The sequence below is a fragment of the Cygnus olor genome, chromosome 28 (genome assembly GCF_009769625.2).
Source record: "Cygnus olor isolate bCygOlo1 chromosome 28, bCygOlo1.pri.v2, whole genome shotgun sequence".
Lineage (NCBI taxonomy): Eukaryota > Metazoa > Chordata > Aves > Anseriformes > Anatidae > Cygnus > Cygnus olor.
In genome coordinates this window covers 8,131-24,472 of record NC_049196.1, presented here as the reverse complement: position 1 = coordinate 24,472, position 16,342 = coordinate 8,131, and the positions used below count along the sequence as shown (strand labels likewise).

The 16,342-nt window shown below is 55.1% G+C and overlaps 2 protein-coding genes across 2 annotated transcripts; one reads left to right on the top strand and one right to left on the bottom strand.

Annotated features, from left to right (window-relative positions):
- The first annotated feature begins 14 nt into the window (after positions 1–14).
- LOC121060694 (glycosylated lysosomal membrane protein) lies at positions 15–3,459 on the top strand. The gene is made up of 6 exons (XM_040538702.1): positions 15–188; positions 615–872; positions 1,181–1,363; positions 1,497–1,715; positions 1,819–2,096; positions 2,409–3,459. Exons 1-6 carry the CDS (start codon positions 132–134, stop codon positions 2,575–2,577), a joined length of 1,164 nt encoding a protein of 387 aa, XP_040394636.1. The 5' UTR covers positions 15–131; the 3' UTR covers positions 2,578–3,459.
- Positions 3,460–4,329: 870 nt separating this feature from the next.
- TMEM79 (transmembrane protein 79) lies at positions 4,330–7,281 on the bottom strand. The gene is made up of 4 exons (XM_040539266.1): positions 7,133–7,281; positions 5,584–6,412; positions 5,126–5,339; positions 4,330–4,846 (listed from the first exon to the last, which is right to left on the bottom strand). Exons 2-4 carry the CDS (start codon positions 6,299–6,301, stop codon positions 4,642–4,644), a joined length of 1,137 nt encoding a protein of 378 aa, XP_040395200.1. The 5' UTR covers positions 6,302–6,412; positions 7,133–7,281; the 3' UTR covers positions 4,330–4,641.
- Positions 7,282–16,342: the final 9,061 nt, after the last annotated feature.

Here is a 16,342-nt window from a genome sequence, read left to right as displayed (position 1 = left end):
AAGAGGGGGAGGGCTTTGGACTGTCACGTGAGCGGCCGGGGCCTCTCCCCTCCCGGTCCCGGTCACGGTCCCGGTCGCGGTCCCGGTCCCGGTCCGGGTCCTAGTCCCAGTTTCCGCCCCCGGAGGGAGCCATGCGGCGGCTGCTGCTGCTGCTGGCCGGGCTGCTGGCGGCGGCCGGCGGCCGGGAGGTGACGGCGGCACCGGGGGGGAGCACGGGGGCACGGGGACCGGGGAAGGGCGAGGGGAACCGGGAGTGGGAAAGGGAGGGAACCGGGGCACCGGGGCGTGGTTCACCGGGCTGAGCCGGGGCCGTGCCCCGGGCTTAGCTTGGGGCCGGGGGAGCCTGCCCCGGTGGTCCCAAGCTTCCCCCTGGGCCCCGGCTGCGGACAGGGAAGTGGCTCCGAAATGGGGAAACTGCCCTGCAGCTGGCGGGCTCACAGCGGGTGCGCAAGGCTGACCGCGCTCGTTGGGCAGCGCCAGGGCTTCATCACCCGCTGGGTTCGTGGGGAAGCTGGGGACAGCCCTGTGTGCCTTTCTCCAGCCAAGCAGAGGCTTTCAGGTCGGCCTCTGCTGGAGAACTGAGCCTCCCGATGAGGCCTCTTCTTCCTCCGCAGGTGTTGATGCAGTACAACCCCGGATGGAACGGCTCCTCTGTCAACCTGCTGCACGTCCAGGCGGTGGGGCCCAACGACACCCTGCACTACGTGTGGAGCAGCATCGGGGCCCCCGCTGCGCTGCTGGTGGTCACCGAGGGCACAAGCAGCGCCCTGCGCATCAACTGGACCCAGCTGCTCTCGCCCGCTCCCGCCGGAGCTATTTGGATCGAGCCTGCTGGCAGTGTTGTGTACTCCACTGCTGTTGTCTTCACCAAGGTACTGCCCGGGGTTGTAGCACTGCTCTGGGAGAGCAGCCCTGCAGTGCAAGAGGTGCAGGGTTGTGCCTACAGCAGAGCAGGTCAGTCTGCAGTTTTCCCAACTGCAGCTAAATGGTGCCTCGTGTGTCCTCCCCTGATTGTCTCTGGCTTGCGACGCCACCTCAAGATGCTTTGCCAAGGCACCTCCTTTGTTGGTTCCCTCCTCTCTTTGCTGGCAGTGGCAGCTCCGCGGACCACAGCACAAAGTGACAATGTCCACGGCACCTGCTGGCAGCTTCCAGCCCCTCTCCCCTTCCTCCTCTCCAGGTGTTTGAGTACAGCAAGGCCAGCGCGCTGGAGGAGGTCTTCTACCCCACCTACGACCTGTCGAACTTCTCCTGGGACAGTGTCAATCGGACCCTGAACCACACTGCCCTGACGGCCGAGTTTGTGGGTGGCCCAGCTGCTGACCCCAGTGGCAGCTTCTCCAACGGCAGCCTGACGTTTCGGGTAAGCACGCAGAGGGATGTACTGGGATGAACCCAGTGAATACCCTGTCCAAAAAACCTTCTAGAGAAGGAACACTGCTCTTTGGTGTCCCAGCCCTGGATCATGCTGTCCCTCCAACCTATTTCTCCCGCAGGTGACAGCTTACGAGACCAGTGGCCGCGATGGGACCCTGCCCGGCCTTTTGCACACAACAAACAGCTCTAAAGTGGAGTTTGTCCTTGCTGGGGCGGCCCCACGGGGCAACAACTCATGGTTCGCCCTGGAGATGGCCACGGTGGAAGAGGCAGGAGTGGTGCAGAGGCTGCGCTCGGCACGCTCCATCGACGATGAGTACACTCCCACCATCTTTGAGGTGAGTGCGGGGAGACCATTGGGGGCGGGTACATCCCCTGCTGCCTTGCTCGCTGCTGCGGTCGCCCTGGCATAAAGACACTCTCCTGTTCTCCCCTCGCCAGATGTTCTCCCTGGTAGCTGAGTCCCGAAATGAAAGCTCCGCGCTCAGTTTCCTGCAGTGGAAGGCGACAGCCTATGGCTCGCAGGCCCCCAAGCGTGAGGACAGCATCCAGTGCCGCTCCGGCAGCCTGAAAGCAGCCAACTGGACCCTGCCCAGGTCCAGCATTGTCCATGCCTACTTCGGGGAGGGCATAGGCAGCACCTACACAATCAGTGCTGTCAACATCTCCTTTGGGGGTGAGGACGGAAGTATTTATGAGGAAAAGCGCTACCTGAGCTGGTGAGTGCAGTCTCCTGGGCACCAAAGTGATGCTCTCCCTGCTACTGGTAGCTTGGATTTGGGGAATTTGCTAGGCTAGAGGGTTTCTGTGTTTAGCAACTATCTCACTTTGACAGCCTGTTTTCCTATTATCCCATGGCAAGGAGTCTTGCATTTTGACCCATTCCATCACCATCCACCAGCCTCCTTCTACTGTTCCATGTGGGATCCTGCCAAGAAATCCTTTTGGGATAGAAAGCCCCAGATACTCCCCTCCATGGGGCAGAGCTGATCCCCATCGCTGTGGCTGATGTGTCTCATTCCTTCCTGCAGGTCTGCGCTGCTGGGCTTTGGGCAGCCCCCCAAGGACACCTTCTCTCCCCTGGTCATCTCCATCATGGCCGTGGCGCTGGGCACCCCCATGGTGCTGCTAGTGGTGGGCAGCTGCGTGGTTCTCTTCGCCCAGGGGAAACGCTACACTGAGTATGAGCCCATCAACTGAGTGGGGTGGGCTCTGGAGAGTCCTCCAGGCTCCTTCTTGTCCCCAGGGAAGCAACCACTGCTGCTACAGGGCCTCCAATGCCTGCAATCTTCTCCGTTTTCCACTCTCACCCTGCAGTTCAGGCTCAGAGGGGACACGGACAACATTTGCAGTGGTTGCCCCTGTCACATGTCCCTCTGACGGGCTCCCTCCTACTGCCCAGATCCTGCATCTGATTACACTTCTTCCTCTGTCTTTTCCTGATACACCCAGCCAAGGACAGTGACTGGGGGGAGTTGGTCAGGGTTTTTCTGAGCCAGGGAAAGATCATCCCAAGGGATGAGACCACTGGTGTCCTGTCTGCAGCCAAGCAGCAGCAGGGATGGGCTGTGCCCTGTCCTGTGCCAATTCCAGAGTGCTCAAGGCGCTGCTTGAGTGGCTCCAGTCTAGGAGCAGGGCTGGAGGACAGGGCTGGGGACTGGTGCTACTTCTGACAGCATGCAAGGTGCCTTTCTGCTTCCTGCTGTGCTGGGGGCATCCTGGTGCAGCCCCCCTGGCAGCTCAGCTGGGGATCACACACTGCTTGATCCCCACTTTGAGTGGGAGCCTCGTGCTGTGCTGGCCTCGGTGAGGGCTGCTGGCACAAGAAGGAAACTCGCTGCTGCTTTGCAGCAGCTGCTTGAGCTCAGGTCCAAGGCTGATCTGGCCTTGCCGTTGCTTAAACCCTGTCTGGGCTCTGCAGGACCAGCTTGGAGGTGCTCTCCGTGTGCTTGAAGCTGTGGGACCTGCATGATCCGGGGCTGCTCGGTGGTTGTGGAGGCACCACATCACTTAGAAGTGTGCTGGGTTTTTGTGTTCACAGTCACTGACTTGTCTTTGACCAAATAAAAGGGATTTCTAAGAGTGGTTTCCTGGGGAAACACTGCACTATGGGAAAGTGGGATGAGTTCTGGGGCCCTGTGGGGATTAAAGGAACGGTGCTGCAGCTCACAGCAGGAGCCAAGGTATGAAAGCACCTCTGAGAGGAGGGAGGCTCCTAATCTGTAGCAGTTCATGGTTGTTACAGGGTGGTTTTGACTATGAGCCATGGGGTCAGCATGAGCCCAGGCCCTAAGCCATAGCCCTGTTCCAAAGCACATTTGAAAGAGTCAGGCTGTTCCCCTTTTCCAGCTTGGTAGGGCTGCAATGGGTGAATTGCTCCCATGGTACCACAGCTGGGGATGAGAGGCTGGAGAAATCAAATGCTTGGCAAGATCTAGAGCTGAAGGGGCTTCCCCTTTATTTGGGGGATTTTTATAGCTGTTTTTTTGGGTTATGTCTGAGAGTCAGAGAGCCACGACAACCAGGCTTATACAGGGCTGGATGTGCAGGGGTCCCCTTATGCTTGCAAAGGGCTACAGGGTGGGGCTCAGCACTCAAGCCCCAGCGGGGTGCAGGCTGTAATCCCATCAGGCGGGTGGATTTGGCTGTTCCAGCCCAGGCAGCAGCACGCCTGTGGCTGCCTGACCCGTCCCAGCCTCTCACTGCGTCTGTCCCAGGGGCAGAGCTGTCTCCGACCCGGCAGACTGGTTTGTGAGCTGGGTGCTGAACCCCTGCCAGGAGGAAGAGGTGGAGGAGGAAGGAGTTGGGTGGGACTGGCCATGTCACTGTGCAGGGATGGGGCAGTCACAGTGTTGGGAAATGGACAGCAGGGGGAGACTCCCCCCCCCCCCCCCCCCCCCCGCCCCGCGTGGAATTTAACTCTCCCTCCCCAAAACAGGCACACACAGCCGCTCAGTTGAAGGGCTTTATTGGGCAAAGCCAGCTCCAGGAGGAAGTCCAGCAAATCCTGCCCTAACCATCTTCAAGGAACAGGTCCTTGTGCTCCCTGGGTCTTGCCTGGGGTGTCATTTGTCCACCTGCAGGAAACTCCCCATGAAGAAGGCTTTACAACTCAACCATATCAACCCCAGGGGCCTTACTAGGTCCAGGCAGGGAGCAGGGGTCCTGTCTATCCCCCTACCTCCACCTTCAGGGCAGGGCAGCAAGGAGGGTTCAGTCCCTCCACACCTCAGGGATCTGGCACCTGGTCCCCTTGGGGCTCCCTCAGCCCCAGTACCGGAGTTTGGCCCCGCCCTCCTTGGAGCGGTCCTCGGACTTTGGCGCTGCCACAGCAAGGAGGTTTTCAGGCTCTAGGACAAACATGCTGTACAGGTTCCAGAGCAGCATGGCCAGGAGGGGCAGGAAGGTCATGCTGAAGCCAAAGGCACGGAAGGAGCGACCAATGGCATATGACAGCCAGTAGATCAGCCTGGAGAGGGCAGGTAGATGGGGGAACAGTGAGGGAGATGTCCTGGGGCCGGCACCTGGCTCAGGGTACCGGGCTCAGCAAGAGTTTGCCGGGTATGGCTGCTGTGGGAAGCAGGATGAGGGATGGAGCAGGGATGAAGCAACCCTTGCCCCGCACAAGCTTTCCTGGCTGTCATCAGCCAGCTGAGGCATTGCTGAAGTGGGGGGGTTGCACAAGCCAAGCACCCCATTTCCATGCTGGGAACTGCCGCAACCCAGGGAGGAGAAAAGGGACACTTACCGGGAGATGGCAAAGAGCCCTGTGAGCAGGGGGATGAGCTTGAGGACCTCCTGCTGGAGGTAAGTGGCCAGCACAGCCATGTTGAAGAAGTAGAGGATGAAGAGGTGGACGGACTGGGAGACGTAAGTGCGGTGGATCTCCACCTCCTGCTGTAGCTCTCCGAAGGGCTCCAGTGCAGAGGAGCAGAGGCGGGAGATGCCGCTGACAATCATCCCTGCGGGGCAGAGAGAGGGGCTGAGCAGGCACCTGGTGAAGCCGTGTTGGGCCCAAGGGCTGCGGGGAGGATCAGGGAGATGCAGCAGGATGAGAAAGAGGATAAGAAAAATGGTTGTCTGCTCCTGGCAAGAGCAATGGAGAGGCAAAGAGACCAGCCCCGACTCTACCCACCACCCCCTGTAGCCCTGCCCCCCCCGGGGCTAACACAGCCCAGGGCTGGGCACTTTGGCCCTGTGGCTCACCCAAGACAATGGGGAAGGTGGCAAAGGCAGCACAACGGAGCGTGTAGACCAGGCGGGCGCTGATGGTGGGCAGGAGCGGAGCATCAAAGGGCAGGAAGACATAGGCCCCGTAGATGAGGCAGGGGCACAGGAACAGGGCCCCCACCACCGAGGCCATAGCCTTGAGGCCATCGGCACTGCAGTCCCTGATGCATGGGCACGATGACCTCTCAGCTGATGGCTTAGCCACTAGCCCCTCGAAGCCTGCTGGGTCCCTGTAGCGCAAGGGGCTGACGGGAAGGAAGACCTGCTTCTGGCGGAGGCCGTTGGGTCTGTCCCCGTGGGGGACGCAGCCTCCCTTGCCCTCTTTCTGGGGCCACGGGGTGGACTGCTTCTTCCGCTCAATGCACTGCGGGTTGATGGGCACGAAGACGTGGGCCGCCATCACAGGCAGCCCATGGGCTTCATCATCTTTAGATTCAGCTGGGGGGCACACAGGAGCAGCCTCCTCGGGATCCTCACGGCCCCCCTCAGGACTTGAGCGCCTCTTAGTCTCCGTAGGCTCCTTCTGGCCCCGACCACCGTGCTGGCACTGGTCCCACAGCAGGGTGGCATTGGGATCCCCTGCGTGTTCATCTGGGGCTGGAGGCACCTTGTCAAGGGGGGTGGCCGGGGCCACCTTCCCCAGCTCCAGCAAAGGCACCTCCTCTGGGGGCAGTATGGGGTCGGCAGCAGCCATGAGGGGGGCTGGCTTGGTGCTACTGGAGATGCAGCTGGGGACTGGTGAGACGCTCTCCTTTGTTTTGGGGTGTCAGGAAGAGACTAGGCTCCCATCCCTTCTGGCTTTACCCTGCGCAAGAACGGAGACAGACAAAAAGACAACAGAACTGAGAGGTTTGGGGTCATTCACACAGCCCCAGTAACAACATGAGGCACAAACTCCATCTGCAAAGCAGGGACAGCCTGGGAACTGCCCTCCTCCCCGCAAAACACTCTAGGTTTCCTGGCTGGGGATGAGCCATGGGCTTGGGGAAATGGGATCCTGCCTGGCCAATGCAACCACCTCCACCCACAGCTCCATCCCATGCCAGCATCAGCCAAGTACAGATATTTGGGGAGAGCCAACGGGGCCACATCCGGGAACCACAGCTAATGCCAGGATGGGCCAGATTTGCTGCCTCCTGTGGCTGGGACTGATCTGGGTTTTGGGGGGAAGCGCAGGAGGCGGGTCAGTTGCCACTTGCTGTGGGGTACCAGGAGATTCAGGCAGAAATCTCCCATTGTTCCCTCTGGGCAGGGGATCCCGGTCTCTTACCTGCTCCAGGCATTGCTGGCTGTGGGCACAGGAGCCTCCTGCCACGAAACCCCCCCCCTCTCCCTCTTTGATACATTCCCCTATGCATGCCTGGAAAGAGTCCTGGCCTGGCCACAAGCATGGTGAAACGGAGGCATAGAGCAGTGAGGGGTTCGATCTGAGGATGGCTAAAGCAGCTCCCTGCCCACCTCCATCTCCCCTCTCCCAACCCCACTCACCCCCAGCCCTGTGGGACACCAGGCTCCCCTCACTTACTTGGAGAAGGGCAGGGGGCCATGGGGTGCGGAGCTGCGCAGCGGCAGCTGCAGGACAGCGAGCTTGCGAAATGCTTCTGATTTTTTTTTTCCGTCTGGACTTCAAACCTGTTTAACCAGCCAAGGTGGGGCTAGGCAGAAAGGAGCAGGCGCAGAAACATCACCCAACATGGTGCCGAGCATGACCACATGGGTAGGTGCATCCTCCCCATAGCGGGGCAGCCCCCACTTAGGGCTGTGCGCGGGCCAGTGTCTCCCGCTCCACAGGGGCCCTTTTTTTGTGCAGGGGCAGCCCTTTTGGCTCAGCGCTTTTGGCTCTGCACTTTTGCAACCCTCCCCCATGGGTTTTCAAGGCCCTGGAGCTCATTTGCGATGGTGGGGACCTATGACAGATTTGCAATGGGGCAGGATTGTGCCCCAGCTCATCACAGCTCTGTGCTGAGGGGGCTAAAAGGGTTGAGCCCAGAAGGGCCAAGGGCCAACCCCCCCCGGCAGCCCTCTTCTCTTTAGGAACACAACACCCAGAGCCGTTTATTCTTGCCACACTACAGAATATGGGGATTTGTGCTACAGCATGAGGGCCCACAGTCCTGCTCCACGGGGCCTTCCCTCACAGGCTGCAGGAAGAGAGAACCTGGGGCAGACAAAGCCCAGAGAAGCTGCGAACCCCTGAAGGCCCCGAGGGGTTCCTAGAGTGCCCTGGAAGGCTTCTAGGGCATCCTAGACGACACAGGCAGTCACTGGGAGGCTTTCCTGGGTAGCTAGAGGGCTCTGGGTGGCCCTGGTAGACCTGCGGAGGATCTATAGCGCAGGAGAGCTCACGGTGGGGTCGCGGTGGCGCTGAAGTGCAGCGCCCCGGGTTGCAATAGCACTACTGCGCGCTTTACTGCCGCCCGATGACCAAAGAGGGGTACTGCAGCGCCAGGTTGTACGGGTGCAGGGGTACTGCATACGCAGTAACGCCGCCGGCCTCTCTACTGCCGCCCGATGACCAAGAGGCGGTACTGCAGCGCCCAGGTCTGCACGTGCACATCACTCCTGCAGAGCTCGCTACCGCCACCCGGTGGCTAAAATAAAGTGCTACAGCAACGAGCTCTGCACATGCGCAGTAGCATCACAGCACTCGCTACTGTCTGCAGCTGACCAAAACTCTTCAGTTCCACCTCTGCTGATGAATCCTTTTAGCGAGCCAGTTCCTAGCGGCGGGGCGAATGCAAATAGCGGGGCGAGCAGCGCCAATCAGCGTGGCGCAGGGGTGGGGCGCAGGGGCTTCGTGGGCGGGTCACGCAGCTGGTGGGCGGTGGGGAGGGAGAGGCGGTGCCGGGGGCGGGGCATGCAAATCTAGCGCGGAGCTCTGCTAATATGGCGCGCGGGGGCCCGAACGGGCCGCTGGGAGGCCCCGACGGAGCGGCGCTGGGGCGCGGCGGGGTCGCGGTTCCGACGGAAGCGGCTGAAGGGCGCGGCGAGGCGTCGGGTTCAGCATCGGGAGTGCGGGGCGGGCGGTTGTCATAGTGGCCATGCGGTAGGGGTGGTGTGTGCGGGACCGGGTGGGGCGGGTGGGAGGCATACGTGAGAGCTCCGCTTTTTTGCGAAGCTCGAGTGAGATAAATCTATTATGTTACCTGTCGTTGATGGGATGGGGCGGCGGGACTGTATATCAAACGGCCTTTTGGGGTTGGATACGGAGTTTGTTTTCCTTGCTCCGCGCATCGTCCTGCGATTGCAGTACGTCTGGGAGCAGTAGTGCACCTGCTCCAGTAGGTTTGTATGGCGGCACTGAAAACAGGGGTAAGCGTTGGGCTTTTGGCCGTGGCCCTGCGTTCCCGGGCGCGGGTAGCGGCAGCCCGCTGGCAGCTGCCGCCGTGCCGTCCCGGCGTGCGAGGAAAGGCCGCAGGGCTCCTGGCTGTGCGGAGGGACGGTCGCGGCTCGGCGTGTGCACTCGGTTCTCCGCCCGCCCTGTAGCCTCTTTGCTGCTTGGGGCAGTCAAGCTGGGTCCAGAAAGAGAGAAATCTCGTAGTGTGGTGATGTAACTGAGAAGTGCTGGGGCTACGACAAGGAAGGAGGTGACAAGGAAGGAGGTGACAAGGAGGGAGGTGACAAGGAAGGAGGTGACAAGGAGGGAGGAAGGAGGTGACAAGGAAGGAGGTGACAAGGAGGGAGGTGACAAGGAAGGAGGTGACAAGGAGGGAGGTGCGTGTGAGCAGGAGTTCCTGGGGTCGTGGAAGTCCTGGGCATGGTGATGCAAAGTGTATCGCAGGGAGGGACTCTGTTGGCCGTGGTGGCAGCTTTAGTATGTGTTGTGCAGCTGTCAGATCTGGAGCTTGTGTTTTTTGGGGGTATGGTATGGTATATGTCTTCTGTGGGGTCATACGTTACTAGGATTTTAGTTCCACGGGTATGCTGGTAGGTGTAGTCTTTGGCTGCCAGTGTTCCACTTGGCAATGTTTTTCTGTAATGTATGCTAGGAGTATAGTCCTTAACCGTCAGGCTTTTGTATGACCCTGCTTGTGGCAGGGACACAGTGGTAGATGCAGTCTTCAATTGCTGGACCTTTCCTATATTTCCTACTGTATATTTGCTCCCCAACCTTCTCTCTCCCACCTTCCTTTTCTGTCCCTCTCAGTGCATTAATGCCTGAAAGTGGGGAAAAAAGATGAAGTAAGTAATAGTATGCATGGAAAAAATAAAGGAAAACAAGCATATATGAATAAGAGGGTGAAATGAATACACCAATCTGTGAAAGAGTGCAATAAAGCAATGGTAAGAGTACAATAAAGGGGGAATAGACAGAGATGTACTTAGAGAAATAACGGGACATGGAGATGGAGAAAAATAAAGGTAGGGAGTGACAGGGAAGGTGAGTGACTGAAAAAGGAGAATGGAGAGTGAGAGAGTGACATAAGGGGAAACAGTGTGCGAATGCATGATTGAAAGAAGTTATAAGGGAACAGTTACTGGGAGTGAAAAAACAGGAACAGTACAGCAATTAGCAAGTAAGAGAAAGTAAGGGGCAATGCAAGAGAAATGAGCAAGTGACATAAAGTGTTAATGGTACCACAGTGAGTGGGTGACAGGAATAAAAAGAGAACACAGAATGAGGGAATGAAAGAAAAAAGGGGGAAAAACTGTTCATCATTGTGTGAAAGTGAAATTAATAAAGGGGGAAATGAATATGAGAGATCTAAGTGGTGAACGGGGAGAGATGGTAGAAGAAATAAAAGGAGTACTAGCACATGTTAGGGTTAGGGTTAGCTCCACAGTTAGGGATAGGGTCAGGGTTTTAGGGATGTGGTTAGGGTTAGGGTTTTAGGGTTAGGGTAAGAGTTTTAGGGTTAGGGTTTTAGGGTAAGGGTTAGGGTTAGTGCTAGCTCTGTTATGGTTAGGGTAAGGGGTTAGGGTTAGGGTAAGGGTTAGGGTTTGCTCTGCTGTTAGGGTTCGGGTTAGGGTCCGACATTTGGGTTAGGGTGAGGGTTAGGGTTAGCATTAGCGTTAGGGTTAGAGTTAGCTTTAGGGTTAGGGTTCGGTTAGTGTTAGGGTTAAGGGTTAGGGATTAGGTTTAGGGTTAGGGTTATAGTTCGGTTTAGGGTCATTAGGGTTAAGGTCCCCTGCCATTAGGGTTACGGTTACTGTTAAAGGAAAAGGGTTAGCATTTGGGTTAGGGTTACGGTTAAAGTTAGGTTTGGCAGGCTATTAGGGTTAAGGGTAGGTTTTAGGGTGAGGGTTAGGGTCATTAGGGTTAGAGTCATTAGGGTTAGGGTCATGAGGGTTAGGGTCAGGGGTTATTGTTAGGGTTAGGGTTTAGGTTTAGGGTTAGGGTTAGGGGATAGGGATAGCGTTAGGGTTAGGGTTATGTTTAGGGTTAGGGTTAATGTTTAGGGTTTAGGTTTAGGGTGAGGGTTAGGGTTGGGCTAGGGTTAGGGCTAGGGTTAGGGGTTAGGGGTAGGTTTAGTAGGGTTTAGGTTTAGGGGGTTGGGTTTAGGGGGTTGGTGTTGGTTTAGGGTAGGCTTAGAGTTAGGGTTACAGTTATTATGGTTAGGGTCATTAAGGTTAGGGGTATTAGGATTAGGGTTAACGTTAGGGTTAGGGTTTAGGGTTAGGGTTTAGGGTTAGGGTTAGGGTTAGCTGTAAGGGTTAGTGCTTACGGTTAGGGGTTAGGGTTAGGGTTACTGTTAGTCGTAGGATTAGTAGGGTTTAGGGTTAGGGTTAGGATTAGGTTTAGGGTTAGGGTTAGGATCATGTTTATGGTTAGGGTTAGGGTTAGGAGTTATGGTTAGGGTTAGGGATAGGGTTAGGGTGAGGGTTAGGCGTTAGGGTTAGGGTTAGGATTTAGGGTTAGGAGTTTTAGGCCTAGGTTTAGGCCTAGTGTTAGGCCTAGGCCTAGGCGTAGACCTACGGTTAGGCCTAGGGTTAGGGTTAGGGTTAGGGTTAGTGTTTGGGTTAGGGTTAGGGTTAGGGTTTAAGGTTAGGATTTTTAGGCCTAGGTTTATGCCTAGTCTTAGGCCTAGGCCTCGGGTTAGACCTACGGGTAGGCCTAGACGTAGGTTTAGGTCTAGGCCTAGGGTTAGGTCTAGGGTTAGGGTTAGGGTTAGGGTTTAGAGTTTAGGATTATGATTTTTAGGCCTAGGATTATGCCTAGCGTTAGGGTTAGGGTTAGGGTTAGGGTAAGGGTTAGGGTTAGGGTTAGGAATAGGTTTAGGGTCAGCATTAGGGTTTGGATTAGGGGTAGGATTAATGGGTAGGGTTAGGGTTAGGGTAAGGGTTACGGTTAAGGGTTTAGGGTTAGGTTTTTTAGGCCTAGGTTTAGGCCTAGGCTTAGGGTTAGGGTTAGGGTTAGGGTGAGGCTTAGGGTTAGGGTTAGGGTTTAGGGTTTAGGGTTAGGATTTTTAGGCCTAGGTTTATGCCTAGTGTTAGGCCTAGGCCTAGGCCTAGACCTCCCCTTAGGCCTAGGCCTAGTGTTTGGCATAGGCCTAGGCCTAGGCCTAGGGTTAGGGTTAGGGTGAGGCTTAGGGTTAGGGTTCAGCGTTTAGGGTTAGGATTTTTAGGCCTAGGATTATGCCTAGCGTTAGGGTTAGGGTTAGGGTTAGGGTTAGGAATAGTTTTAGGGTTAGCATTAGGGTTTGGATTAAGGTTAGGATTTAGGGTTAGGGTAAGGGTTACGGTTAAGGGTTTAGGGTTAGGTTTTTTAGGCCTAGGTTTAGGCCTAGGCTTAGGGTTAGTGTTAGGGTTAGGGTTAGGGTGAGGCTTAGGGTTAGGGTTAGGGTTTAGGGTTTAGGGTTAGCATTTTTAGGCCTAGGTTTAGGACTAGTGTTAGGGCTAGGCCTAGGCATAGACCTCCGGTTAGGCCTAGGCCTAGGGTTTGGCATAGGCCTAGGCCTAGGCCTAGGGTTAGACCTACGGTTAGGCCTACACATAGGTTTAGGGTTACGGTTAGGGTTAGGTTTGGGTTAGGGTTTAGGGTATAAGGTTAGGATTTTTAGGCCTAGGTTTATGCCTAGTGTTAGGCCTAGGCCTAGGTTTAGACCTACGGTTAGGCCAAGATGTAGGTTTAGGCCTTGGCCTTGGATTAGGGTTAGGCTTAGAGTTAGGGATAGGTTTAGGGTTAGGTTTAGGGATAGGGTTAGGGTTAGGGTTAGGTTTTTATGGTTTAGGGTTAGGATTTTTAGTCCTAGGTTTATGCCTCGTGTTAGGCCTAGGCCTAGGCATAGTCCTACGTTTAGGCCTAGACGTAGGTTTAGGCCTAGGGTTAGGGTTACGGTTAGGGTTAGGATTAGGGTTAGGGTTAGGGTTAGGGTTTAGGGTTTAGTGGTAGGAATTTTAGGCCTAGCTTTAGGCCTAGTGCTAGGCCTAAGCCTAGGGTTAGGCCTAGGGTTAGGCCTAGGGTTAGGCCTAGGGTTAGGTTTAGGGTTAGGGGTAGGGGTAGGGGTAGGGGTAGGGTTACGGTTAGGGTTAGGGGTTGGGTTAGGGTTAGGGTTTAGGGTTTAAGGTTAGGATTTTTAGGCCTAGGTTTATGCCTAGTGTTAGGCCTAGGCCTAAGCATGGTCCTACGTTTGGGCCTAGACGTAGGTATAGGCCTAGGCCTAGGCCTAGGATTAGGGTTAGGGTTAGGGTTACGGTTAGGGTTTAGGGTTTAGGGTTAGGATTTTTAGGCCTAGGTTTATGCCTAGTGTTAGGCCGAGGCCTAGGCATAGTCCTACATTTAGGCCTAGACGTAGGTTTAGGCCTAGGCCTAGGCCTAGGCCTAGGCCTAGGGTTAGGGTTAGGGTTAGTGTTAGGGTTAGGGTTAGGGTTAGGGTTTAGGTTTTAGGATTAGGAATTTTAGGCCTAGCTTTAGGCCTAGTGCTAGGCCTAAGACTAGGGTAAGGCCTAGGCGTAGGGTTAGGCCTAGGGTTAGGGTTACGGTTAGGGTTACGGTTAGGGTTACGGTTAGGGTTAGGGTTAGGGTTTAGGGTTTAAGGTTAGGATTTTTAGGCCTAGGTTTATGCCTAGTGTTAGGCCTAGGCCTAGGTTTAGACCTACGGTTAGGCCTAGGGTTAGGCTTAGGCCTAGGTTTAGGGTTAGGGTTAGGGTTAGGGTTAGGGTTACGGTTAGGGTTAGGGTTTAGGGTTTAGGGTTAGGATTTTTAGGCCTAGGTTTATGCCTAGTGTTAGGCCGAGGCCTAGGCATAGTCCTACGTTTAGGCCTAGACGTAGGTTTAGGCCTCGGCCTAGGGTTAGGGTTAGGGTTAGGGTTAGGGTTAGGGTTAGGGTTACGGTTAGGGTTAGGGTTTAGGGTTTAGGGTTAGGAATTTTAGGCCTAGCTTTAGGCCTTGTGCTAGGCCTAAGCCTAGGGTTAGGCCTAGGCCTAGGGTTAGGCCTAGGGTTAGGGTTAAGGTTTGGGTTAGGGTTAGGGTTACGGTTAGGGTTAGGGTTTGGGTTAGCGTTAGGGTTTAGGGTTTAGGGTTAGGATTTTTAGGCCTAGGTTTATGCCTAGTGTTAGGCCTAGGCCTAGTCCTACGTTTAGGCCTAGACATAGGTATAGGCCTAGAAGTAGGTTTAGGGTTAGGGTTAGGGCTAGGGTTAGGGTTAGGGTTAGTGTTTTTGGTTTAAGGTTAGGAATTTTAGGCCCAGATTTAGGCCTAGTGCTAGGCCTAAGCCAAGGGTTAGGCCTAGGTCTAGGGTTAGGCCTAGGGTTAGGGTTAAGATTAGGGTTACGGTTAGGGTTAGGGTTACGGTTAGGGTTAGGGTTAGGGTTAGGGTTTGGGTAAGGGTTAGGGTTTAGGGTTTAAGGTTAGGATTTTTAGGCCTAGGTTTATGCCTAGTGTTAGGCCGAGGCCTAGGCATAGTCCTACGTTTGGGCCTAGACGTAGGTTTAGGCCTAGGGCTAGGCATAGGCCTAGGGTTAGGGTTAGGGTTAGGGTTAGGGTTAGGGTTAGTGTTAGGGTTACGGTTACGGTTAGGGTTAGGGGTAGGGGTAGGGTTTAGGGTTTAGTGTTAGGAATTTTAGGCCTAGGTTTATGCCTAGTGTTAGGCCTAGGCTTAGGCACAGTCCTACATTTAGGCCTAGACATAGGTTTACGCATAGGCCTAGGCCTAGTGTTAGGGTTAGGGTTAGGGTTAGGGTTAGGGTTAGGGTTTAGGGTTTAGGGTTAGGATTTTTTGGCCTAGGTTGATGCCTAGTGTTAGGCCTAGGCTTAGGGTTCGACCTACGGTTAGGCATAGATGTAGGTTTAGGCCTAGGGTTAGGCCTAGGGTTAGGCCTAGGGTTAGGGTTAGGGTTAGGGTTAGGGTTACGGTTAGGGTTAGGGTTTAGGGTTTAGGGTTAGGAATTTTAGGCCTAGCTTTAGGCCTTGTGCTAGGCCTAAGCCTAGGGTTAGGCCTAGGCCTAGGGTTAGGCCTAGGGTTAGGGTTAAGGTTTGGGTTAGGGTTAGGGTTACGGTTAGGGTTAGGGTTTGGGTTAGCGTTAGGGTTTAGGGTTTAGGGTTAGGATTTTTAGGCCTAGGTTTATGCCTAGTGTTAGGCCTAGGCCTAGTCCTACGTTTAGGCCTAGACATAGGTATAGGCCTAGAAGTAGGTTTAGGGTTAGGGTTAGGGCTAGGGTTAGGGTTAGGGTTAGTGTTTTTGGTTTAAGGTTAGGAATTTTAGGCCCAGATTTAGGCCTAGTGCTAGGCCTAAGCCAAGGGTTAGGCCTAGGTCTAGGGTTAGGCCTAGGGTTAGGGTTAAGATTAGGGTTACGGTTAGGGTTAGGGTTACGGTTAGGGTTAGGGTTAGGGTTAGGGTTTGGGTAAGGGTTAGGGTTTAGGGTTTAAGGTTAGGATTTTTAGGCCTAGGTTTATGCCTAGTGTTAGGCCGAGGCCTAGGCATAGTCCTACGTTTGGGCCTAGACGTAGGTTTAGGCCTAGGGCTAGGCATAGGCCTAGGGTTAGGGTTAGGGTTAGGGTTAGGGTTAAGGTTAGGGTTAGTGTTAGGGTTACGGTTACGGTTAGGGGTAGGGGTAGGGGTAGGTTTTAGGGTTTAGTGTTAGGAATTTTAGGCCTAGGTTTATGCCTAGTGTTAGGCCTAGGCTTAGGCACAGTCCTACATTTAGGCCTAGACATAGGTTTACGCATAGGCCTAGGCCTAGTGTTAGGGTTAGGGTTAGGGTTAGGGTTAGGGTTAGGGTTTAGGGTTTAGGGTTAGGATTTTTTGGCCTAGGTTGATGCCTAGTGTTAGGCCTAGGCTTAGGGTTCGACCTACGGTTAGGCATAGATGTAGGTTTAGGCCTAGGGTTAGGCCTAGGGTTAGGCCTAGGGTTAGGGTTAGGGTTAGGGTTTAGGGTTTAGGGTTCGGATTTTTAGGCCTAGGTTTATGCCTAGTTTTAGGCCTAGGCCTAGGCATAGTCCTACGTTTAGGCCTAGACATAGGTATAGGCCTAGGGCTAGGCCTAGGGTTAGGGTTAGGGTTAGGGTTAGAGTTAGGGTTTTTGGTTTAGGGTTAGGAATTTTAGGCCCAGATTTAGGCCTAGTGCTAGGCCTAAGCCAAGGGTTAGGCCTAGGTCTAGGGTTAGGCCTAGGGTTAGGGTTAGGGTTAGGGTTACGGTTACGGTTACGGTTAGGGTTAGGGTTAGGGTTAGGGTTAGGGTTAGGGTTTGGGTAAGGGTTAGGGTTTACGGTTTAAGGTTAGGATTTTTCGGACTAGGTTTATGCCTAGTGTTAGGCCGAGGCCTAGGCATAGTCCTACGTTTGGGCCTAGACGCA

Excerpts from the sequence above, each read along its gene's own strand:
- LOC121060694 (XM_040538702.1), top strand. The coding sequence starts at position 132 with ATGCGGCGGCTGCTGCTGCTGCTGGCCGGGCTGCTGGCGGCGGCCGGC. Across the intron at positions 189-614 it reads CGGCGGCCGGCGGCCGGGAG|GTGTTGATGCAGTACAACCC; the intron begins GTGACGGCGGCA and ends CTTCCTCCGCAG. Across the intron at positions 2,097-2,408 it reads GAAAAGCGCTACCTGAGCTG|GTCTGCGCTGCTGGGCTTTG; the intron begins GTGAGTGCAGTC and ends TCCTTCCTGCAG.
- TMEM79 (XM_040539266.1), bottom strand. The coding sequence starts at position 6,301 with ATGGCTGCTGCCGACCCCATACTGCCCCCAGAGGAGGTGCCTTTGCTG. Across the intron at positions 5,340-5,583 it reads CACCTTCCCCATTGTCTTGG|GGATGATTGTCAGCGGCATC; the intron begins GTGAGCCACAGG and ends TCTGCCCCGCAG. Across the intron at positions 4,847-5,125 it reads GGGCTCTTTGCCATCTCCCG|GCTGATCTACTGGCTGTCAT; the intron begins GTAAGTGTCCCT and ends TGCCCTCTCCAG.